This window comes from Cryptomeria japonica, chromosome 9 (assembly GCF_030272615.1).
Source record: "Cryptomeria japonica chromosome 9, Sugi_1.0, whole genome shotgun sequence".
Classification (NCBI taxonomy): Eukaryota; Viridiplantae; Streptophyta; class Pinopsida; order Cupressales; family Cupressaceae; genus Cryptomeria; species Cryptomeria japonica.
The window spans coordinates 54,758,142-54,784,893 of NC_081413.1; the positions used below are offsets into that span (position 1 = coordinate 54,758,142).

Below are 26,752 nucleotides of genomic sequence, written 5' to 3' on the forward strand. Positions count from 1 at the left end.
GCCTTGAGAGCCTTGGAGTGTGTTTTTGCACTCATAGGTAAAAGTTGTCAAAAATTGGTCATGACAACTTTTGCATTTTTAGGCAAAAGCTGTCCATGAAGGAAATGGCGTTGAAAGTTGGTTGGAACCAACTTAAAATGGTGTATAAAAGCTTCTAAGCATCTCCAATAACAAGTTAATCAACTTTTGGTTTGCATTCAATTCATTTGCCAAGGGTTTCCTATGCTTTTCCTCACGTTTGGACTGTTTTTGCTTTGATTTTCTGCTTTTGTACGACCTATACGGTCTAGTACAGTGCTCATAATAGTAGAGGAAGTTAGGAATTTGTTTTATCTTTCCAACAAGTATAATATGAAGGTCTAAAGTGCCTTGGATCAAAAGTTATCACTATTTTGGTAAAATTTGCTCACAAACCCTTGAAACTTGGGGTTTTGATTGTAAAAATGCATTTTACCTGAGCATCCATGAATGACACAAGTTGCAATCCAGTGGATGGCTTGTGTAGGCTCTGTAAGTAGTTTTAGAGTAGGTGTTTTGTGTTTTTGCAAGCCACAAGGAGGAGAATGGGTGAGATGAATAACACACAAGCTTGTAGCTAGTGTGTGGGGGCAGTAGAGATTGATCATTTTTAGTGCCATGGAGAAGTGACACCCCAACAACCCATAGTGTTTTGGAAAGGTCTATGAGTGTACTAAAAGAATCCAAGTTTGTTTGGGTTGGTGATTGTGACCAGTGAGGAGTTTGGAGCACATCTTCCAAAACTGTCTGGAAGCCCTAATCCCCTTAAAAATAGCTCTTTTTCAGTAACCCTAGTTGTATGACAAACCCAGATGGGAAATTGAGTGATCTTGTTTAACTTCCAAATCGGTATCTGAATATGTAAAAATATTTGGGGGTTGTTAGGAAAGTTTGGGGAAAAAGACCAAAAAACAGTCAAAGGAGGGCTAGTCAATTAGGCCTAATAGCAGCCGGTAGAAGCAAGTTGAAAGCTTAGGGCTTGGGAGGAAGGTGCAGACCTTGTCAATGCATAAAATGACCTTGAACATACCTGCACAACATAACCACAATCTTTAAACATGCTGTTAGAGTGAAGATCCTTGGTGGAGGTCTTTGGAGCCTAGTTGGAGCTTTGGGAACCTAGTAGGAGACCATCTCAAAATCAGAGATTTGGGTTAGAACCAACAAGAAACCTCAAGAGGCTATACCTAGGAGGCAAGCCAATAGAGTTTAGGCCTTGGAGGTCTAAGGAGTGTACCCTAACAAGTTACCTTGGAGGAGCTTGAGTAGAAGGGTGAGTTGAGGAGTTGGGGTGATTAAGGGTGAATTGGAGAGCTAGGCACAAGACCTCTGCATCACTCTCACTACTATCTAAAGGCACAATCCGAGAGCTCCACATGACACCAACAACCATTCCAAAAGACCATCCATCTTCTAGCCAAAGATTATCCATGGCTTACTACACACTGCAACACCTTAGAATCGAAATCTTGAAGCAAAGAAGGTAGAACACATTATATGTAATTGCATAAAGTTCCCATTGAAAATGATACTGAGCTATCCATGCCATCATGAACAATGTCATTACCAAAACTCTATTGAAAGTTAACAGAGTCATTCATGCGCCATAATCTACTGCTAAAGATACTCCCAAAAAATCATTTACTCACTACAATCAACATACCAATGTAATAATGGTTACAAAGAATAAGGCCTATTTAACATAATCTTCATTAGACAATTTTTACAAAATCTGCATATATGCAACATCTTAAAAGAGAAAAACATTGTGCTCCAATCTCAACTAATTGAAAAAAGATTCAACCCCACATTAGTATCATGTAGAACAGAGATAATCAAACATAACATGTGGATTTCCAAGACTCAAACATCAAGATCAAAGGTAGACAACCTGTTACCAAACCTTGTTGCTTTTGGTGTAAGTTTTGCAAGGCTTTGCAAGGACTGTGATTTAGGATATAAATTGTTGTGTTCACAACTTTACCCTAGTGCTAGTAGGGCACACTCTTGTTTTGTGTCTTGTTATGCTTTAAAACCACTCCATTCTACCGTGGAGAGTATGGTCTAGTTAATTGGCATTTTAATCCCTTCTTTGTCACATAATTCTTTGAATTGAGTAGCGTAGGTAGCAAAGTCAGCATATACAGTGAGTTGAAATCGCTCCTTTAGTGGACCAAACAGTTTTGATTTGATGCCATGCGAATGTTTTGACCAATGCCTTGGATTTTAGGAAGGCATCGTGTAATGTCCCCTTTATTGGACTTTAGAAATTAATTAAATAACTAAAATTCAAGTTGTCGAAAAAAATAAATTTAATGACAACTTAATTTAATTATTTAATAAAGTAATTAAAGTGACTTTAATGGTGGAGTAAGTGAAAAATTAATAAATCACTTTATTATTATTAATTTATTTCACTCAAATTTAAAATAAGTTATAAAGGACAGAAAGGGAAGACCAAGGGCTGTCTCCAGTAAGTTATAAAGGAGCATTGAGTAGCTATTTTCTATCATGCATGGTTTTGTTATTTTCTAGAGAGCTTGAGAGCGTTTGGCTTTCAATTCAGAAACCTGAGGATGAAAACCCTTAGGATATGAGGTTTCATCCATTAATCTCACAGAGGTTTTAATAGTTATGTTTTACAAATTCTTGAAGTCTCTTTCAAAGACGAATTTGTAGAGTTGTTGATTTATTGATATTTAGCAATTCACTGCACTCAAGGAGTGGTGGAGACAGAATGGCATTACATCATGGAGTGTCCAGCCTACAAGGATATTCGGATCAACTATGTTGAGACACTAAATGTAAGCACCTTGAGTAACCTATTTGAAGAAGAAAATATAACAAGAGTTGCAGACTTCCTAATCAAGATACACGGTAGAAGATCCAAGATGCAGAAGGAAAAAGAGGTTTAGCAGTTACAGTGTTTTTGGGCTTTGCATGCTTTCTTTGTTGGCTATTCGTGTGTCCCATAGGCTGTCTGGCCTTGTGGACGTTTTTCAAAACACTCATTCATTCATTGAATGAATATTTATTGGGTTCTATGAAGATTTATTATTTAATCCGTTGAAGCAATTAATGAAGTTTTGTTGCTGTGAGATCAGCTTCAGTTAATAAACTATGAATGAAAGGATAAATAATGGATGACATTTACTTGTAAGGAAATTATAAGGAGTCGATTTATGTTGTCGTGGCTTCTAAAGTAATGTTGGGCATTTGAAATAAAATGTCTCTTAAAAGTCATGGGTTTTCTTCTCCAAGCCGGGAAGATTATTTTTGATGAATAAAACAAAGTTTGTGTATTAAATTGAAGGCACTTCATTAGCTAAGATTGAAAGTTTTCAAAACAAAATCATTTCTTTATGATTTATAGCGTTATCACAGGATTATGGTAAATTAAGAATTACAAGCATTCATGACAACTCCTGACATGAGTTCTTTTCAGATACATCATGGGAGTTTGGAGAATCAGTTTGTGTGAATATTTGAGTCAAATCCATGGCTTGCTTAAGGCGCGATGATTTGGTATGATGTGAGATTACTTAATACCTACATGAGTTTCATATGTGTGCACAAGAGTTGTTTCTTTGAGCTGTTTCTTTCATTCTGGTGCTAGTAATCAAGATGCAACTTATGTCTTAAAATCTTCCTTTGAAATTGTGGATCATCCCTGGACCTGTGGTTGTTGTTAATTGTTGAGTGACTGTGAATACTCTGGAGTTCGTGAGTTTGTCCTAGCTGATCGAAGACATCTTATTTTTGCGTTAAAACAAGTAACCTGGCTGTGGACGCTTGGAGATTGAATGTTTATCAGTAAGTTAGAGAAATAGGAGGTAGTGGCATATACTGAGAGAAATAGGAGGTAGTGGCATATACTGAGCGAGTTTGGTAGAAGTTTCTCTAGTGCTAGATGCCTGGACTGATGTATTTTTTTATAAGAATACAACAATAATAATATTCCAGTCTGATTTGGAGCATGGTAGTTCTTCCTTTGTCTCTCTTTCAATAGATAGAAACTGCAGTTCTGTGCATCAATATTGAAAAACAATTAGAAGATTTGGCTGATTGTGGCAATACTGGAATGAATGGAAGTGGTTTGAACATCATTCTATCCTGTTCATAAAGGAAATGTTAAAGATTAAAGTACCTCATGGTAGCTGCTGTGTGTCTCTCAAGAAATTGCTTTCTATTGCTGTTGTCAAGAACATTGGGATCATTGAAAGAGACTGAGCACCTGAATATGAGATTGTAGCTGTTATCTTCTGTTATGAATATTTTGGTTACTGTTATTGTGATGTCCCCATCAATTTCAGATAAACAAGAATATCTGATTACTTTTTGCGATACATGAACAAGGACAGGAAGCCCCTGATACATGATGTCTAATAATGACTACAAGTGAAACCAGATCTTTGAACCACTGATTCTAATACTTATTTGCTAAATCACGTGAGAAGGGCATATGATTAAACAATTGCGCTATTCATGAGTCTTGACACTATAAACGTTAGAGTATATTGTCAAACTAGTTCATATAGGCAAAGACGTGAATTAATTATTGATCGGGGCTTTAATTTAATAGCTAAGGCAATTACTATCTGTTGAAAATAATATAACTCTATAGCTGAGAACATCGGATACATTGTTATATAATTATTGGGCATGATTCATGATTCGGACTATCAACTAATATAATTGAAGGAATTATATACTGGAAGACTGCCATTGTGTCTTTGAAGACCATCACAAGCATGTATAATTGTTGATCAATATCTTCCTACACGAGTTGTGATTATCAATAGCAAGTTAAGAAGCGGTAACGTTAATACCACCGATCACTATTAAGAATTATTAGCGACTAGACATGAATAATTAGATAGTGATCGGGCGGCTAAGAAGATATGCATCTATAATGAAGAGAGGACTTATTGAAGAGGTGTGACTTTTGATAGGGGTATAAAGGAAGTCTCCGAACTTCAGCAATGGGGGATTAGGGAATTTAGGAAACACAACAATCATTGGATCATCCACACCTAACAGGATACTCATTGATAAGGTATCAGATTGATCAACAATAGATAATTCACATATCTACATAAAGAAGAGATATCAGGAACAGTGATCATCCTCCTACCTTCAGATCAATATAAAGTTTATATTTAAACAATAGCATATAGCGATAATACTTGCTACTCATTCATTGTTATCACTACTTGAAGATAAAATTACAGGAATTAAATACCAAGTCAATATCATAACAACTTGTTTACGTCAGCACTTTATCTCATTAGTATATCCACATATCTATAAGTTCGATATCTATCTATATTTGCAAACTGATATCGACTACATCGTGGTGTAGATGCATTATTCCACATAGACGTTATTGTGGATCTAAAATAATATCCATTTTATATCAGAATTATTGTTGGGTAATATACTCCTTATAAAATTGTCATCACTGATCACTAAAATAGAAAGACGTCTCATTGCAATTTAGGAATTTAGGCAAAAATCTTAGGAACTCGTACAAGGGGGCATTACAGTTATTTTCTGTTATTTTTCTTTTGTTATTTTGTGTTATGAATATTGAGGATAAAGAACTGGATAGGATATTTTTCAGCTCCAAAACATAATTGAAATTTTGTCAATTTCAACACCTAATATAATTACGAATAGCCACATTATGGTGTGAAGGTTCCACTCAGCCACTTGTTGAAACTACCTTTATATTTAAAATGTCTGTTGATCCAAATGAAAGCATATGATTGCAAAATAACTCCCTTGGTAGGCATGTACATGGAAGAATATAACTCATTTATGCTTATAATGGAGTTTAGATTGCATGTTAAAACTTCAAAGTGGAGGGTTACAAAGAGTTCTAATTTTTTTATTGTCATCCTCTTTTTCAATATTTAATGATAATAGTTGATAAAAAAATATTGTAATTGGGAGCATACTATATTGAAATCACATTATATTGCAAACTACAATATTAAACTCACATTGTATTACAAACTTTTCTTATTATTATTTGTAATGGTTTGTAATGTCCCCTTTTTTAATTACCCTAGTTTTTGCCTTAGATTACTATTCTTAGTCAATAAGGGAGGGTTAGAGAGAGGGTACCTTTATCTTCTAAAAGGAAAATCCTGCAATAAGTTAGAAAACAGCATACAGTCATAATATAAAAGTAAATAACATTTACAAATTAAACTATACATGCAGAAATCATGAGCACAAATCACAACTTGCTATTTGATTGTAAGATTCTCTATGCTAACCTCTAATCATAGTAAGCTAGGATGGGTAAAATGATAGGGTGTCCTTGTGACTCTCTACCCTAGGCCGAAAGGCAGTGCAGCTATGCCCCCCTTTGGCCTTGTGGCCCATGCCATACATATGAGGTGGCATACCTAGTGAGGCATCCTTATAACCGTTCCCACTCAATCATGTCACCTTATCTCACTCACATGATTCCATCCATCACCATGGTAGAGAGGGTAAGGATTTACCCCAATAGGGTGCCCTAAGTCTAACCCTCCTAAGCCCAAAGGCAGAGCACCTTCGCCCCCCTTTGGCCTCATGTGGACCTGGCCATACATATGAGGTGGCATGCTTAGGGGTGACCCCAATAACTTTCCCCCTATTTAGGATTCCGCTCTTCTCTTACCATGATTGAATACATATATAAATTATAGAAGGTCTTCTATCTTTATTCATTACAATTACTGGCAGCCATGTTCTAATAATTACAGAAATGTATTATTGATCTTTAATATTAATGCACTGCTTAACCATTATTCAGTCATTAATTATCTAACTATAGTTGATTTCTCTAAAGATCAGATGCTCTGCATAACAAGGAATTGTACCTGATTGGCCTATGTCTGTTAAAGCAGATAATGGAAAGTTCTTACAGTTTTTGCCGGTCCCTGATCTGCTGAAGTATTCCGCCTTTGATTCTATTCTTTTATTCAAACCTGAGTGTAAATTCTCCTAGCCTATTTCCTCTTCAAAATCTGGAGGCTATTTATATCCCCTCCACCTGTGGTGGAAGGCCACAAACAACAGTCGCAACCTTTAGTGGCAGCAACCTTTAGTGGCAGCGACCCCTTTGAAAGGTCGCTACCCTTCCTCTATCTTTTTTCTTACTATCGGCAGCAATCATTATTGGTTGCTTACAATTAAACATGAATATCATACAAATTGCATTCTATAATAATATCTGCAAAAGAACATTATCAGGCTTCATATATTAAGCATACATATTAAGTACATCCCCATGCATACCACCAAGAACAAGGATATCACTGCCTGTAAATAACAGTTCTGATCTGATCTGATCGATGATGATCTCACTAGAGGCGTTTGATTCCTTTCCTTTATATCTCTCAATGTGAGGGAGAGATCACACCTCTTCATCATGTATGCCCTTTGGCAAGAGACACACCGTTTCACCATTAGCACCCTTTGAAAGAGTGCAGCTCTTCATTATTTCTGTTGTTTGAAAGGGACACAACCTTTCACAATCAGATCTGCACTTCTTATTTAAGTCAGATCTGCACTTCTGATTCCCCATATTATCTTCTCTCAAATGAGGTTCTCTTCTCCCTTTTATATCTCATGTTTGAGGGAGTTACAACTTTTCATTCCATGTCTTTTGACAATTCATTAACTAAATTAAATTTTAATTATATTTAATTATATCCTTTTATATTTGAATTTGAATTTGAATTTTATTCTTTCGAACTTTAATTTTATTATTATTATTTACCATTAAATTCTACTTCAAAGTGGGGACATTACAGAGAATTGTAAAAGGCATAGTGTTCCTCCAATTTTCTTTTTTTTAATGTGGAGATAACATTTTTTTTTCCAAAATTTTGGTGACAATAGGGAGACACACATGCACATGCACACACACACAAAGCTATCAATATAAAGTTGTACTTTATTTAAATTAATCTAAGTTGTCGGTTTCGATATAGATCTTGTTTTGAGTTCATGTATCCGGCAAGTTTTTTCTTGGGTCGGGTTTGTTTAAACTTTGTACAAAAAACCTGTAACAATCACACACATGCACACACATGCACACACAATTATAAGCTATCAATACAAAGTTGTACTTTATAAAAATTAACTATAGGTCTTGTTTTGGGTTCATGGATCTGGCAAGTTTTTTCTTGGGTCGGGTTTGTTTAAACTTCGTACAAAAAACCTATAACAATCACACACACACACATGTATATATTTGTAGCCTAAAAGCATGAATTAAGTATAAAATACCACATCGCCTGATATATTGATCAAAACCACCATAAACTCTAATGTCTCTTAAAACATAAATGATAAATATTATAAATTATTCAATGTTCAAACTCCAAGTTCAATATTAAAATAATATTATCAAGTTCAACAATCAATTTTCTATGTGATATGGATCTTTTAAATCATCAACATCAACATCGTCATTTTCAGTGGATGATGTAGGAACATTTGAAGAACTAGAAGCAGTGCCATTGCCACTCACACTAAAAGTGTGCTTGCTTTCAACTCCTCAAGTGCAAGTTTCTGGAAAGTGGAAGCATCAAAGTTAGTTTGCTCTAGCTCCATATCCCACAACTTCATAGGGTTTTGGGGTAAGTGTCCCTAGAAGGGCTGAGCGGTAGTGCCCCATGTGGGGGTTTGGGGGCACTATAACCAAGCCCAAATGAAGACCTTAAAAAACATAGGTCTTCGTGGCGTACACCATTTTCACAAATTTTTAAAGGCAAAGTCAAAGGTGCAAAAATTAGGAAAAAAATCTAGAAAAGTGGACAGGTTCGTGTTGGGTTTGCTTGGATCCTACTTGGGTTCGCTAGGATGAACCCACCTTCATAGACTTGCATTCTGTGTGCATCTTAAGGTGGACCAAACTAGATTGTGGATCTGGTAACATAGAAATGAATTTTTACATGTTAAATAATAAATATTAATTATAATTGAATCCATAAAAAAAAAAACCTTTTATCTTAGTTTCAAGATAGAAGAATTGTGAAAAATACAATGTTTTTCCAAGTTTCTGTTTTTTGGATGTTTTGCAATTTGTTTTTAGAAAATTCTAGTGATGTTAGGGGGATATGTACACACATCTATATACATACATACTAAAATATACCTTAAATTCATATTTAAACTTTAATCATAAACTAAACTTTAAATTTCATTATAGAGTTGTACTATATTCAATTTAATTTTTATGTTAAATATTAATATTAAATATCAAATAATTAAACCTATAAAACTAAAACTTTAATTTTAGTTTGGAGAGACTATTGTTCTTTAAACAAACAAATGATACAATGAAAAATTACTAAGTTACCAGTTCGGGTTAGGGCACCGGTTTGGGTTCGAAGAACCCGGTACGGCAAAATTTTGAAAAGTGGTTTGGGTTCGTTAGTACAAAAACATGTAATTTTTTTTATATTTATTTATATTTTGATATTTGTGAAGCCTATAAGCATGAATTAAAATTTGCATTTCACATACAAAACAAACATAAGCTTGTAATCATAACATCATGATGATACCATAATAGCATCATATACATCAAGTTTAATATCAAAATGACAAAATATTCAAGTATCATTGTTTCAACTTTCAACAATATAAAGTTTAATCATCAAATGGATCATCTAATTCATCCTCCTCCTCCTCCTCCTCATTGACATTGACATTAGATGAGCCAATGCCACTTGCACTTGCACTATAAGTTGGCTCGATTTCTGAGTCATCAAGTGTCAATGCAAGAAGTTGAGAAGTAGGAGCATCCAAATCAGTATGCTCTTGCTGTGGCTCTATATCCCACATCTTCGTTTCCCCTTGTGTGTAGTCACGTTGTTTGTGTGAAAGAAGACGTAGGTTGGAATGCACATATACTAAATTCTCCACTCTTTTTGATAGGAGCCTATTGCGCTTTATTGAGTGGATGAAAGAGTATGTGCTCCAATTTCTTTCTGAAGTAGATGAACTAGCAAACTATGAAGACAAAGTAAACAATTAAAGTTATACATTAATAAAAATAAAATTACTAGCAACCTATGAAAACAAGGTAAACTATAAATAAACTAAAACTTGTAAATTTAAAATTTTTGTTGAGACATGGACCAGCTAGGACTCGAACCTAGGACCTTCCATACGCTGCTGGAGTGCTCTACCACTGAGTTACTGGCCCCTCTTGGACCAGTCCATCGTCGGTCCAGGTGTGGCTTATTTCCAACACCAACACCCCCCCTTAAGCCACACCTCTCGTGTGCTTGGGGCTCCTAGCTTGAACCTGCTCTAATACCATGCTGAGACATGGACCAGCTAGGACTCGAACCTAGGACCTTCCATCGCTGTTGGAGTGCTCTACCACCAACAATTTTAATTAATTAAACTTACTTGTGATGAAACTTTTATAGCGAGGGGTTGTAGGTGTTGGAAGCATGTGCCATGGAAGTACCACCAGCTATGAGCATGCTTCTTGGATCTATGGCGAAGTGCATCAACACTTAGACCATTCCCATCTGCGAATTCTATGAACTCATTTGTAACAACATTTCGCAAATCATCATCAGGATATAGTCTAAGAAGTGCTGCCTTGTACCCATTAGATACTTCTAGATCTCTCCATGGTGGAATCCTTCCTGGTTTATCAAGAAACTGATTGCTATAGTACTTAGGTGTCAAAGGCATAGGTAAGAAGATGGAAAGGAGTGGTCATCTTACTCCACCTTTCTACAATAATTTCTTCCAGTTCTTTGAAGAATTTCTCCTGGGGGTCATTCTCTTTTTCATTTATAGTAACCTTTATTTTTTCAAGCATTGAATCAATGCCATCATAAATCTCACCTATGCAAGGCCTATCCATGTCTGTATAACGAATTATGCTCATGATGGGCTCAGTGATACTTAGGAGATATGTAACAAGATCCCACCATTTCTCATTCAATATTCTCTCCCTATTTTTTTCTGCCCTCTTAGTGCTACTCTGCTTCCATACAATCCAATTGGTGCCGATCACCATATTGCATAGTGCCACTATAACTTTCACAAGTCATTTTAAGACGATTGTGTTTGATGAAAAACGGGTCTCAACAACCTATAACACTAATTAATGCCAAATGATTAAAAAATAAAGCCAAACTTTAAAGAAGAATACACAATATAGCTTACACAATGATATTATGAAGATTGAAAATTAAAAAAATCAGAAAATGTAAAATTAAACTACTATTTCACTTACCTTCAATAGCTCCAAATTCGAATAGGTTCTAAAAATCCCTTGAGACATGTGGTGGTTTGTGATTAATGTCTGGATGTCCTTCACCTCTGCATACACATCTCTGATCCATTTTATTTTTTGCCCAATCCTTTGTAGCATAAGATTAAGTGAATGTACCGCACAAGGTGTCGAAAAGATGTGATCATAGCATTGTTCAACCAACAAACCAGCAGCTCTACAATTTTTTGCATTGTCCGTTATGACTTGGACAACATTGTGGGGTCCCACTAATTTAATGGCGGAGATGAGAATTTCTGCAATAAATTGGCTATCTTTTATTTGGCCCTCACAATCCACAACTTTAAAAAACAATGCCCCTTTAGGGGACACCGCTATGACATTGATCAAGGGATTGTTTTTAGCATCTTTCCACCCATCTAAAACAATTGTTACACCTGTCTCAACCCATGAATCCCTTATGGGTTTCAATGCATCTTCAACCCTCTTCACCTCTTTCTCCAATAATGTTCCATGTACCTTCTCATAATTGGGGCCCTTATACGCTCTTGGAGCTTCATTAACACTTTTTATCATTTGCTTCCAATATGGGGAGCGAACAACACTTAAAGACAACCCATTTGCATAAATGCACCTTACTATATCTTCATCAGCATTGTCTCTACTCTCATTTTGGAATGCGGTTTCTAAAGGCCCCTTTGTTCGTTTACATGTCAAGGGTGGTTCACTTTGAGGTTCATTTGTGGCAAAGAAGGGGTAGTCTTCTACTACAATATTGGGATTAGAAGGGGCTTGCATTCCCCTTGTTTTCTTTGATGTGGTTTGGTTCAGTCTACGAGCTTTTCTCTCTTCTGCCGCCTCATGCTCCTTAATATATTTCATCACCGTCTCATCTGGTATAGGTTTACCATCTTTTCCAGGGCATTTTTTGATGCCTCTTCCTTTTATTCCACACAAATGGCCTAACACCCAATAATATGAACTATTACGTTCAATACCACATCCTTGGCATCTCCAACGAAATCCCCCACCTCCTGGATGTTGTTTTATAATGTCAACATACTTCCATAAGGGAGAATTTGGATCATTTCTTTGTTTTGCAATTATTTGTTCATTGCCAATGGAGGAAGATGTAGATGCCATTCTTGTTCCTATGACAAGAAATAATATAAACATATTCAAAAACAAAAACTAAATAATGAAAAAAAATTCAAGTTTCATGTTTGACAATTTGTGAAACAAAAATAGTTGGAAAAAAATGTTAAAAAACCAACCTCTTGCACCCAATGGAAACTTGAAAATGATGCTGCAACACTTGTTGAAGCTTCAAAAATCAGTCTTCAACTCCTCTTTGATCTTGGAAGCCAAATTTTGTTCACCTTTTCTTCAACCTGCTCTCATAAAACTTTTGTTTGCAACACAAATGAGGTGAAATGAGTGAATATAATGCTTTAGAAGTCACTTTTAGGGTATGAGTTTCACTTTTTAGAAGGCAGAATTCATAAAAAAAGTAAAACTTTGCATATATGTTGCTTTTTTGGGCCGCCCAGCCGCCCGGGTTCGACCAGGTTCAAACCACCTCTGGGTTTTTCGAACCCTGGTTGAACCTAGTTCGATTCGGACCCGAACCAGGAACCTGTTTGAACCAGGACCAGTACTAGGGGGGTTCAAGGGCGAACCCGGTAACTTAGAAAATTAAAACCACTGCAAAGTTGGTGTATCAATATGAATATCAACATTGAAAAGGGTTCTAAATGACAAATATGAAAGTTAAAAAGGTTAATCTATGAAATTTGTAACACAACCGACTTGAAACAGAACATTGTTTGATGCAGAATCATTGAGAACGAGATTAATATGCAATGGAACAACAATACAACAAAACGATTGAACGACATAATAGTAGAATGAGATCTTTTTTCCAAAAGAAAAATTATATGCATTTGTGCATCTCAATTTATAGATGAATTAGAATGATTTTTAGGGTAGTGTTGTGACCTATTTCACACATCATCCCATTGCAGATGGGGACCCCCTTTTTCTTTTTATTTTTTAGGGTTTTGTCCTTGCTCTACAGTTTCATAAATCCATTTTCTCTAAGAGTTTTGAATTAGAGTTTTGAAGTCATTCTGAGCCAAATAGAGAAATCATGCTCAGAATCATGTTTGAACGTTGTCAAAGTGCTTAGAAGGTCTGAAGGACGAGGATCGCAATTGCTTTGGGTCATTTCTGACAACTTTCTATTTTTAGGAATTTTTTCTTTTTTTCTTTTTTCTAAATTTAGAAAGTTTTGGTTTTGGGACTTTGGGCACAATCTGGGAAGCAACTTTTTTGGCTTGCTTTTTGCTTTTTTTTGCTTTTTCAAAAGTAGAACTTTGGTTTTGTTCCTCAGGTCATTTGGTCAATGCCCATGTCTTTAGATTCAAAATTTTTTGCTTCTAAGTATAAAAAGCAGGGTTATGTTTTTTCTGCTTTTTGTGTGGAATTAGGGTTTTGATTCTCAAGCCATATCATTAGTACACATGTCCTCAGAATTGAAAAAATATGTCTTTAAGTGCAAAAAGTGAGGTAAAACCCTAATTAGGGTTTTGCACCAGATAGTCTAGGTATAAACATGACAAGTCATAAATGGACATGGTAGTTTGGATGAGTGTGAAGAAGTGGCATAAAGGTTAAAATTCGCTCATGACAAGAAAAGAAGGTTTGATCAACTTGGAATCATGTCCAAGCATAAGCACATTCAAGAATGGCGTGAAGTAAGCCAAGTCCGCCTTGGCATGAGGCTCTCAAACTCCGCCTTGGACATGTCCAACAAACTTCAAAGTCCTCCTTGGTATAAGGTCTTCCAAGTTGGCATGGCAAAGAAAAGATGAACTCTGCTCAAGCATTCATGTCCAAGCATCTTCCAACTCCACCTAGCCAAGGAAAGAAGTTGGCAAGCAATCATCAAACTCCTACCTTCGGTTAGCTAACTCATGGCAGAGGTCAAGCTAACTCCTGTAAATGTTATTCAATTTTCAATTCAAGATGCAAGTTATATTCAAGGTTATCTTTTCTTTCAAGTATGTGTTATTTCTTAATATAATAAATCTGATTATTATCTGGTATGTTGCAGATGGAGAAAGAGCATTTATGAATTTCGATATTCTTCCTACATTTCACCGATCGATATATATATATATATATATAAACATAGGAGATCAAGCAATGCCTTAACTGGTCATGTCTATTAGACATGACCGATCAAGATATTACTTGATCGTGCCTCTTCAAACTGATAATCGATGTGTATGCATTTAATCATTAAACCCGATACTAATCGGTATGTAAGCATTTAACATCAAACCCGATACCAATTAGTGTGTTAGCATTAACAATACAGCCGATACCAATCGGTGTGTTAGCATTAACAATAAACTCGATACCAATCGATGTCCTGTGCATTATGATTAGTAACCGATGTTAATCGGTATTAGTTAAGAACCTGATTGGTAATGCAAGGTTATATATATGAATCGAAGGATATGATCACAGTTAGATCGTGTATCATGCACATAGTATATAATAACTGAATCATGATCATAATCTCATGTGTATATATAAGATAACTGGAGTCTTATCATAGTCTATCGATGAGATAGATGATTGAACGAGAGACTTCATTTATCTCTCATTCAATCATTTATCTTACCGAGGCTATCATGTATCAACAACTCCTACATGCAGTTAAAGAGGAAACCAAAGAATGTCCAATGATCTTCCAAGTCTATCTCATGTCCAAATGAACTTGGCAGGCACATGTCAAACTCCTACTTTCAGTTAACTAACTCATGGAAAAGGTTAAGCTGACCTATACTAACATGTTGAAAGGATGATAAGATCAACTTCAAGTAAAGCAAGCACACAAGGGAGCATGGCAAGGTGTCTTCAAAATCTGCCTAAGACATGACATACAAAATGTCCAAGCAACCTCAAACTCCGCCTTGTCTAGAGGAAAGCAAAGTCCGCCTATGCTAGATGTAAGCTGGCATTAGACAGTTAAACTCCGCCCTACCTTGGCTAACACAATCTCAACTCCGCCCAAGGCACAATAAAGCTTAGTCTTGAAAAAGCAAGGATGGTGTGAGATAAAAGATAAAAGCAAAGCATTGTCCTAAAGCAATGTCAAGACATGAAGATCACTAGGTCTAGCAAAAGCCTTGTCCAAAGGGAAAACAAACAGCGAATAAAGCAAAGTGAACATTGGCATGAGACTACCTAAGTCCGCCCATGATGGAAGAAAGCATAAAACATGTCTAAAGCATATCAAAGTTCGCCATCTCTTGTCCGCCAAGGCACAAAGAAAGCATGTCCAAAGATTGACCAAGTTCGCCCCAGAGACATGCCAAACTATATGCCAAGTCCGCCTTGGCAAGGTGGACTCAAAGTCCTCCCAACTTGGAAAATATGGGAAGAATAAAAGCAAAACAAAAAGGACATAATTTCTTGGCCAGGGATTATCCAAGTCCGCCCTTAAGAAGACGATTAAAGCAAGCATGAAAGTTTAACTTTAGTCCAAACACCTTGGAGGTCTGCCTAAGACATTAAAACGTGGCCAAACAATAAGTAAAGTCCGCTTAGCATGTTGTAAAGCATGGCACATGATAGATGAAGTCCGCTCAAGGAGAAAGTAAGGTATGGAAAGTAAAATCCAAACCAACCTCTAAGTCCGCCTTCTCTAGCAAGACATTAACGATGAAAACATGAAAAGTTCTCCTAAGGAAATAAAAAATAGATTGTCCAAGCACCTTGAAAGTTTGATCAAATACAAGTTGGTGAAATGAATTACACGAAGATGAGTAGACACTGACCAAGTTTGCCTAGGCATAAAATGGAATATGTGAAGATGCCTAAGCCAGACATGGAAATTCGCCCAAGATTTGAAGATCAAACATGAAGATCGACTTGTCATGGCCAAAAGAGAAAAGTGGCCAAAGGAAAAATAATCTTGACAAAAAATAAGCACATGGAATCAAGGGTCAATCAACGAACGGGTTGAAAAATAAAACTTGACACATGAATATTTACAATTATTTTCCAACACTAAGAATTATTTTTGAAGGAAAAAAATTTCAACACTTAGGAAGATTTTCGAAAATTCAAGAATTTTGGAATTTGGAAGAAAGTTCTAGAAGATTCTTTGCTATGGATGAATTTTGGAGAGAAAATAAAACTTTCCATTTTGGAAAGATTTAAAACATAAAAACACAAAAAAATAAAAAAAAATTAGAAAAAACAAAAAAAACAAAACACAAAGATGAAGCTTCTAAGTTTAAAATCTTTAGACTCTATATATTATCAACCGGTCACTTTCAAAATTTTGAACTTTGGAGAGCAATTGAGAAAAAGTTCTCTCTTAGATTTTTGTGAAAGTTGATTTTTGAAGAGGAATTTTGAAGGAGTAAAATTTCCTAAGTGTTGAAACATGAACAAAGTGCTTTTTTTTATTTTAAGACAAAATTATCAGAATTAAAGGTGAATTTCAGTCACAACGAGCAATTTCAATGATCCAAAATCTGAATTTAACTGAATTCTTCTACCTTTCTGTCTTATTTTTCATCAAATTTATCAATTTCTTGGACAAATTCCTCACTTTCAGTCTGCTTTTTTGCAGAAATTTAGCTTTTGACAAGTTGAAAGTGAAAATTTTCAAGTAAAAGGGTCTGAAAATCAAAATTAAAATCAGCAAGTTGTCTTGAAAATAATATTGAATTTTCAGGTGTTATGCAGGTTAATGACCACCAAAGGAGCACCTTCCAAAAAAGCACCAATGAAGTTTGCTAGTAAAGGAGTACAGCCGGAATCCAAGATGAAGAATGTCACAGACACTGACCTTGGGCATGTGGACTTGGAAGAATTCAAAAAGAGAATGTACGGGCATGATGGATACCTACTGACACCCATTGCTTGTCGAATGATGAGAAATGGCACCGTCCAAGCAACTTGATTTCCACCAGCTAAAGGATGTGCTGAGCTGATAGTTGAGTGTGCTATACACTACAACGCACAATCAAGAGAGATCATTGCACCTGATGGAAGGGTTTTAGCTAATCTTTCAGAGTTAGCCATTCAAGAGACATTTGGAATACCAAACTACAATAAAACCTCCTACAAGACCAAAGAGGATATCAAGAGAATCTATGATAACCAGTTTGAACTCTGTGCGGCAAATATTAACAAGTCGTGGTTGGAAAAGAAAAGACCCCAAGGGAAAGTGGCAAAGAATCTATTGTGCCCATACTTCAAAGAGGAATATGGTGATATCATCCTACTGTTGAATAGAGTAATGGGCAGCCCTCAAGGAGCGCCATTTGAGACATGGATGTACTATTTCATAGATGAAATTACCTCAGGAGTCAAGATGTTCAATTGGTCCTACATGATCAGCAACAATCTTCATGAACAATTGGTAAATTTGGAGAAGACAGTCATTCTACATGAGCTCCTACATAATCTACTGATTGGCCAGAAATTTTAGATATTCCAGACTGATCTGCAAAGACGTAGTTGGCAATGGAGAAAATGAATTCAAGTCTTATGACTGTTATCCTAATCTGAGACAAGAACAAAAAACAAAAAATCTGAGACAAAAGAACAAAAAACAAAAAAATCTGAGACAAATTGTTTCTCGGTGAATGCATGGTTTGATGAGGAATGCAAAATGGCTAGAAGGAGTTTAAGAGAGTCAAATAAAAAAGAGACAAACATCAAAGTTTACAAGCAGATTTTAAAGAAAAAGAAAGCTGATTTTATGATCACAAGGAGAGAGGAGCTAATTTTTCTCGGCAAAAATGATCCCAAACTTTTTTGGAAAGAGCTTCAACCAAGAAAGAAGCAGATTGAAAATAATATCACGTCTACACAATGGTTTGATTATGCAAGACTGCTTTATGAGCATGGTATGGAGGTGTCATCTTCACCCTTGGTCAACATTTCCATAAATCTTTTCACTGTGCAAGAGATTGAATTGGGTATTAAGAAGTCGAGTGTTGGTAAAGCTAAAGATTTAGATGAGCTTCAAGCAGATATCTCAAGTGGGCCATGTATGTCCTTGCTCCTCATATTACAAAAATATTCAATAACATCATCCTCCATGGGTTTCCTAAAGATAGGACAACAAGTCTTGCTGTCCCTCTTTTCAAAAGCGGCAATGTTAATAACCCTTCCAACTATAGGACCATAATGAACAATCCTTTGTTTGCTAAACTCTTTGGTAGCATGATAGAAAATAGAATCAGCAGATGGGCGGAAGAAAATCATAAACGTGCAAACGGTCAAGCTGGTTTCAGACCTAAGCATTCCACAGTTGACCATGGTATTACTCTGAGACACATCATTGAAAAAGCCTGGGAGAAGAAGGAAGAAGTCTTTTGTTGCTTTGTTGATTTCAAGAAGGCTTTTGACACGGTCCCTAGAGATAAGCTTTGGAATAGTATGGAAGAACTTGGTATTCCGGTTCATCTTAGAGCTGCTGTTCATAGGTTTTATGAAGATGTTAAAGTGAAAATCAGAATTTCAGATGGCATTTCAAATAGTTTTAGAAGTGATATTGGGGTCAAACAAGGGTGTCTTCTTTCTCCTACTTTGTTTGGCTTATTCATTGACAAGCTTGAAGAATGGCTAAACATGCAAAGTGGCGAAGGTATTCAATTGGGTGAATTTGTTATAAGGCTGCTTCTTTATGTGGATGACCTCATTTTGGTTGCCAAGTCTGCCCTTGGTTTGCTAGAGCATTTATTTGCCCTTGAGCGCTTTTGTAATACAGTGGGAATGCAAGTAGACATTGGCAAGACGAAAGTCGTGGTTTTTTCAAATAAAAGGAAACAAAAGCAGCATAAATTTTACTTTGAACCCAACACTCTTGAAGAAGTTACAGATTACAAATACCTTGGGATTGATTTTTATAAAAATCTTAGTTGGGAAGGTTGCAGGCGGAAAAGAACTTTAGGAGGTTGGAAAGCATTGTATGCTCTTCAAAATAAGTGTAGGGAGGCAGAGCTATGGGATTGGAGCACCATCCAAACTCTTTTTGGGCTTTTGGTGTTGCCGGTCGTTCTTTATGGATGTGAAATTTGGGCCAGTAGTACCTCGGTCTCTCAATGGAAGCAAATAGAGAGAATTCAAAAACGTTTAATCACAAGCAAGTTCAAAATGAAAAGTACAGTTCCATATGATATCATGTTAGGTGAAGTGGGAGCTGCCCCTATTGAAGCAATTGCTATGGTGTGTCTCATTAGCTATTTAAAAAGAACCGAGCAATTAGGAGGAGATAGATGGCCTAAGGTTGTTGTCAATGATGTATTGTGCAAAAGGAAGAAGTCATGGATGCAGTAAAACATTAAATGGTTGAAAAAGTGGAACATCTATTTGAGTGCGTGACCCACGAACAACTAGGAGTTAAAGGTATTCGTTATGGATAAGTTCTACAAAAAAATCCGGGGTATTGGGTTAGGTAGAAAGAAACAGTACGATATCAACAAGTTCAACCCCACTTATGATCATCTCCAAAAAGTCTATATAGGGGCTAATATATCCTGGAGAGCTAAAATTCTCATTGCTCAGCTTAGAACCAACTCTCACCAACTTCGATGTGAGATCAGGCGGTGGAAAAGACCAAAAGAAACTTGGGAAGAAAGAGTTTGCTTGTTTTGCAACATCGGGAGGGTGGAAACTGAAAAACATTTTATGTTGGAGTGTGAAGCACTTAAAGACAACAGGGATAAGCTTGTCAATATCTTAGCTGATAACACATGGTATAATTTATTCAGCAAGGAACATATAGAGAAGTTGGGAGCACTCATCATCGACTTGCATAGGCAAAGATCTGCTCTTCAGAAGTTGTTTCAGATTGGAGAGGCTGCCTCGTAGGCTATTCTTGGCCTTGTGGACGTTAAAATTCATTCATTCTTTCTTCTTTCTTCCTCAGCTACAACTTAAGGAGAAGAGCCATTTCAAGCGAGTGAATGATGCATTCCTAATGTATATCACAAGGACATTACAAGGAGGAACTCACCAAAGGTTTTCTCTTGAAGCCAAAAGTTTTTTACATATATAAGAGTTCAAGGTTTTGACAGTTGTCCTTATCGACTTCCGATCTATCCAACCAACAAAATGGTCCTACTTGAAGTTCTCAGACAACTGGAAACATATCAAGGCTTCAAAAGAATAAGACAGAAGGACAGAAGGCAACAATTACCTTTCCATTCTTTATTGGAAATATGGAGGAATCTTGTCCGACAACACATGCAACTGAAAGTGCCAGGCTAGAGATGCAATGGTATCCCTTCACATTCTACTGATCTAGAGCTAATTATGATCGTCACAACAATATTGGATCAATGAATGGAGAAAGATTCAGGGATAGAGTGGACATAGAGGATTTTTGGGCAAATGCTGTTGATGAGTTTGACATCAGAAAGAGATTGGTCCAGACTGCCAATAAGCTTGATCAGAATGACTGAACCTTTCCTTGTGTCGGATTAGCTGGAAGATAATGCAGAATATACTCAGCCTAGCTTTGATGAGCATGCACCTCTTTCTCCTATCAAATGGTCAGAACCAGAGCATGCAGACTTGACCACCTTGATGCGGTCAGTTGTGAAATATTCTAGGTGGTGGGTTGATCAACAAAGTCATAGATTAAGACGGAGAAATATAACCTTGACTTATGACCTGATGGGTGAAGCAGAAGAATGTTCTTCAAATGCAGAGGCATCTCAAAGTGCCAAGCTGATCGAAAGTGCTAAAAAGAAAGGGAAGGTAGTTGTGAATGAAGGACCTGCTCAAAAGAGACAAAAGCTAGAACCATCTCGTTTTGCTGCATCAGCAAACATAAATGACATATTGGCCATGTCATTGGCAGAGGTGGAAATTCCTTCCCCAGTTCATGGAGAAAACTTAGAGTCAATCCATCAAGAAGATGAGCAACCTCCGTCTCCTACCGACACAAAAGTATTGGAGTCAGACAATGAAATGGATGTTGAGGAAGGTGAATTTCAAGAAGGAACGATTTCCGCCCTTTGGGGTATCACATGTGAAGAAGGCAATCAGGAAGTGGAAGGCATTGAGCAGCCTACTGTTCCTGATTGGTTGAAGGAAAGATTGAAAGTAAAAACACAAGAAACAGAAGTTCAAGAAGAGGATGATATGGCAGATTTCTTGGCCAGATTAGAACAGGTTGCCACAAAGAAGCCAACCAAAAGGTTTTCCATCATCCAGAGAGATGAAGCCGGTTGTAGGATAGTGCAAATTGTTGTGCCAAAAGTAGACAAGGCAAAGGGAGATATTGGTCTCCATGAATATGAAATCACTACAATCAGTTTAGGACCAACTACCAAGAAGCAGAAAGCTAAAGATTTGGATAATTCAGTTGCTTCCATGAAGGCAAGACTGGGCAAGGAAGTAGAAAAGAAGAAGGAATATAAGAAAGAAGTTGAGTGCCTAAGGGATTATATTCAGCATTTGACTAAGCCGCTTGATCAAGCAAATCCAAAAGCTCCTCCACTCTTGAATTCACAGGAAAGAGTTAGAAATTCTGAGGAAGTAGTGACGGTCAGGGAAACTAGAGAATGGATGGAAAGTGTTGAAATTATAGCTAGCTCGGATTATGTTTCAAATTTAAATATTGCATAAATGCAATTCAAATTTTATGTGTAACTTGTACAATAAAATTACGATTGGGCTGGGCCCAAAACACACCATGTAACTTGTAATTTACCTAGGCCCCAAGTTGGGCGGTAAACACATTGATATCAATATATTGTTTTTGGCACCAAGTAAATATATCTCACAAGTCGGCTGACTTGTGGTCTCTCTTGCATATATAACAAGGCTCAATCTCTCACCTATCATCAACACATCATGCAAATTACTTTATGTGATCTCTCTTCATGCGAATTCTGAGTGAAGACATTTGATGCGGAGTACTCTTACAGCTATCATTCAAATTGTATCATGCAAACTACTGCTGCCTTGCTAATTACACCTTCTGTCATGCGAATTCTGCCAGCAGATCCTGATCATTGGTTGTGAAGTAAAGGTAGAAAGGCAGAGGGCAAACTCAAGCAAATCTGACATTCTGATCAGCAAACCAGTCTGTGTGTGAAGCCTGTCTAGCAGAAGGTTAATCTCAATCTGCACTTCAATCATGACTGTTGACAGTCATTAATCAGATAAGTATATCTGGTAAACTCACATGTAATCTGCACCTAACATTAAAAGCTTTGATCTGATCATTAATGCTAGGTTTTTCCTCCAAGAGGGAGGTTTTCCCAAGGTAAACTGTGTGTTATCTGTGTTATGTGTTCTTGCATCTCTTTATTTCTGAGTTTTTCTATTTCTGATCACTAAAATTAACAGAAAGCATTAGTAAAGAAGCAGCCACATTTGTGGAAAGGTTAGCATTGACATATGGGCAAACCTCCTCTTTACTCTCAAGGATTGCAAGCATGGCAGAAGCATGGGCTGATCTCCAGGATATTCAAGATAGAATTGTCCCATGCCTTAGAGAATTGAAAGGAGTTTCGAAGCAAGAACTAATTGATGGAAATATAATTGAAGCAGGAGCTGTATATGACTTCAACAGTTGGCACTGGACACTGGTTGTATGCGGTGAAGTCTTGGAGAAAGTGATAAAAGAAATTCAAGACAAGGTTTACCTTGTAGCTGCAGAGGTACTTGAAAAGGAAACTATCTATGAGAAGGATATGAAGTTGGAAAATCTAAAGAACAAGACACAAGAGATCTTCACCACTGGACCAGTTCTGAAGCAGAATTTGGCTAAGGCATTGAACCTCCTGTCCATCAGAGATGCTTTCCAAAAACAAGAACTAGATTGGGAAATTACATTTGCTGTATGTGCAGATGATTTGGAAGGATTAGAATTTAGAGTCAGTGTGCTGCCACATGTCACTATGGAAGAGGTTGATCTGATTGTGTCCAAGCTCATTGAACATTCTGCCTCTCAACAGGAGAAGGGAGCGCAATCCTAAAAATTAGCACTTTGTGCCATTTGTCACTAGATATTAATTTTATTTTTGGAAACCCTAATTAGGGCTGGGTTGTCTTAATCTCGACTGTTGATCTTAGATTGATCTTGGCCTTTCATTTGTTTTCAAAAACTCTATATAAACTCATTCTCTCATTTTGTTCAGTGTGGAGAGATTTATGAAATTGTTGCGTAGAGCTACTTGAGTAATAAAAAGTTCATTATCAGTATTGTTTTGAAACCTTATTGTTATCAAGTGGTTGCATGGTTGCATATTTTCTTCAATACTTAGAATAGATTTACTTTGAGTAATTTGCTTTGAAGTTGTTAGATGAATGAAAGATTGATAGTTTAGATTGCTGAAATTCTACTCATACTTTTTTTGGATGGATGATTTTCATTCAATGTGTAAAGTTTGCCCGAGCTTTTGATGTGGATGCTTAACTTCTACTTTGAGTAATATTGTTCAATTGTTGGTATTATTCATAAGTGTGAAAATCTTGAGCACAACCTTAGAAGATTGGACATGCTTTGCGTAGCTGTCCTAAGTGTGGCGAAACAAAGTGTCGTTTATTGGTTTCACCCAGTTTACACCGTCTCTTGAGTTCTTAGCAATAGTTAGAATTCCTAAACCCTTATCCTTCTTATCTTTTTTTTTTTGAAATCCTAAATCAGAAAATCCAAAAACAAAGAGCATTTATTGATAAATTCGCTTAAGTCCATCTTGTGAATGATACTAGTTGTCAAGCGTAAGTCCCCCTTGTATTTCAGCACACACTACCCAAGAAGCTATCCACATAAAGTCACTCGTTTGCACATATAGACCTTGGAGTCGCCTTGTGGTCTTTCACGCAATCTTGGCACAAGTAGTGATTTTGTTCAGGAGAGGATAGAGTATCCTTGGATATTTTATTCTAATGTTCGGTATATAATAAAACGTAAACCAACAGGTAGCTCCATCAAAATTTAAGTTCAAGAAGTCACTAGGGTTCTTTACTCCAATGAGCTTTCACTATAGCTGATATTTTATCTATTTTGCCTTTAATGGGGTGTATGAAAGCATTTGTTAATGTCTATGAAAATAATAAAAGCAGGTATTGTTACATTTATATGCTAGAAAAAATTAATTTCACTGTTTATTCTTCGAGTAAATCTTGTCTGGAATAAATTTTAGAAATAAGCATATTTTTCTATCTTTGGGATTCTGTAGTACTGGGGTTTCCATACGCACTTGCTTTCTTGTAGGTGTCTAAATATTCAGTCTCATTGAACTTATCTGAAATTATGTATTACCATTTTTTGTCAAAGTATTTAAAGCTGACAACCTTTTTTTTGTATATAGTCTACACAGATGGCTTCTCCTCAAATAACTGAAGAAGCAGTCTACCTTTGCACAGGAAATCCGATGCCTAAAGATATTGAACGAATATCGTTCTGGTTACTAAATGAGTCATTTTCAAATGCTTATCTTTGTATCCACCTTTACACCCCTTGAATGGAATTTTTTTGTTACGTTTTAAAAATCTTCTAAACACTTTTTCAATGTTTATGCTTAACAAGTATAAGACATCTCTGAGATGAAGACTGCCAAGGGTCTGGCTCTTGTTGATATTATAAGGGAGATTCCCATGTGAGTAAAATTTCTAGTATTCTTTGATCTGTAAAATAATTTTTGATGTCGTGGTCATTCAGTGAAGTCTTTTCGCCTACCTATACTCACTCTAATTTTTGGGGTATCAGGTTTATCTTCAATATCAAAATGCCAGAAACTATTCGTGTTCAGCTTATTAATGCTTTGGCTGATATTGAGTATGCTTCTCTACTCATGACACTTTATCCTGTTTAGGATCTTATTAGCTCTATTTACGTTGTAATACACTGTTACAGTTCATTGGACAAGCTCTTTAGCATTCCTTTTGGTCTTGTAATCGTTAGATACTGTGCAAGAGATTAAATGTAATTGCTATCTTAGTTGGCAGCTAGGTTAATTTCTTGATGAGTAGATATTATGTGTATATTAAGTAAAATGTAGGAGGCAGCTTCATGTGGATCAAGTAATTGATGTTTTGGTAGATATTATGCTTTTTATTACAATAGTTTATCCAGTCTAGAAGCTTTTTCTGTAATAAACACATGTAAAGGAAATGGACAAGTGAAGTTTTAATAATTAGTTAAAAAAATGGGAAGGTAAGTTTTTGAAGGTCAGCTTTCTTCGAAGTTTTTAACAAATTTCTGCACTGCAAAAGCATATCGTAAGTCTCTTAAGTGTAGCATTTTGATGTTTTTGGGTGGCCATGTAGGATACAAAATTAGCACCTTTGGCAACCATACCAGACATTAAAGATCATAAGGAAATAAAACAGTTGTCACAGCAATGGAAATGTGTATGTAACAGAAAGGTTTTCTTGACATATTAGATAAATATTCTATGTTGGCTCATGTATTGTAGACAAATCATGTGAATGGAGATGCTTCTGGTATACAGCAATTATAATTGTAGGGTTTAAATGCTAATGAATATAATATGATACTGTAACAGAGTGCACATCAGTGGAGAGCAGATTATCGAACTGTAAAATGCATAATATGAAACATAAACTCTGTATGTGAATAGATCATGTAAGAATACCAATGTTACATTAAGTATTAAGAATGTGGGGATGAGTGGATGTGCCTTTGGAATGTACAGAATATTTCTGGGAACTTTGGTGAGGAATGTTGGGGCAGTGAGATTTAGATATCAGGAAAAAATCATAAACAATTGAACAGAAATTCTTAATTTCATCATGTAGAATTAATTGGTAGTTGTGTCAGTGACACTATATGAGATTCTTTGACAGTGTTTTGCATAAATGAAAATGATTATATGTGTATATTTTTGCTTCAGATACATGCACTGGATTGTTAACCGCTAGGCCTTGGAAACAAGATTTTCTGATATTAAGTATGAAACAACTAATTTAAACACGCAAATGACACTTTCCAGTTGGCTAAATCAGAGACCATCTATTCAGTGCAAACAAGCATTGAAGGGATACAATATACAATTTCAAAAAATAAATAGCTAAGTTGTATTCAGAGGCACAACTCATGTAAATGGATGTTGTCAATACAAAGCTTGATTCAACACTATAAATAACCATTGTTGGAATTAGCCATTGCTAAAAGTATCAATTTGCACATGAGAACCTTTTGAGATTTTTTGAACATTTTTTGCAATGAAACATGATGAACTCCTTGATGATGATTTCACTGAACCCTTACCATCACAAATTTTTAGACAAATTGAGAAATACTTCCTATGGTTTTGCCAACATTTAAAATTGTTGATGAAAACCGTAGAATGATTGTTCTAATCAACAAAATACCAAACCTGCCTAGGGTTTGAAAAGGCAGAAAACATGAAGTTGAAACCCTAGCAATATGAAAGCATGTCAAAACTT

The 26,752-nt window shown here is 36.2% G+C and overlaps 1 protein-coding gene across 1 annotated transcript in view; it reads left to right on the plus strand.

The window, feature by feature from the left end:
* The window catches only part of LOC131046860 (replication factor C subunit 3), a 125,636-nt gene that overhangs the window by 26,177 nt on the left and 72,707 nt on the right, over positions 1-26,752 (plus strand). Inside the window, exons 6-8 of the mRNA XM_057980658.2 lie at positions 24,652-24,781; positions 24,876-24,939; positions 25,050-25,118. Of these exons, the coding sequence (XP_057836641.1) occupies positions 24,652-24,781; positions 24,876-24,939; positions 25,050-25,118 (263 nt within the window). The remainder of the gene's footprint in view (positions 1-24,651; positions 24,782-24,875; positions 24,940-25,049; positions 25,119-26,752) is intronic.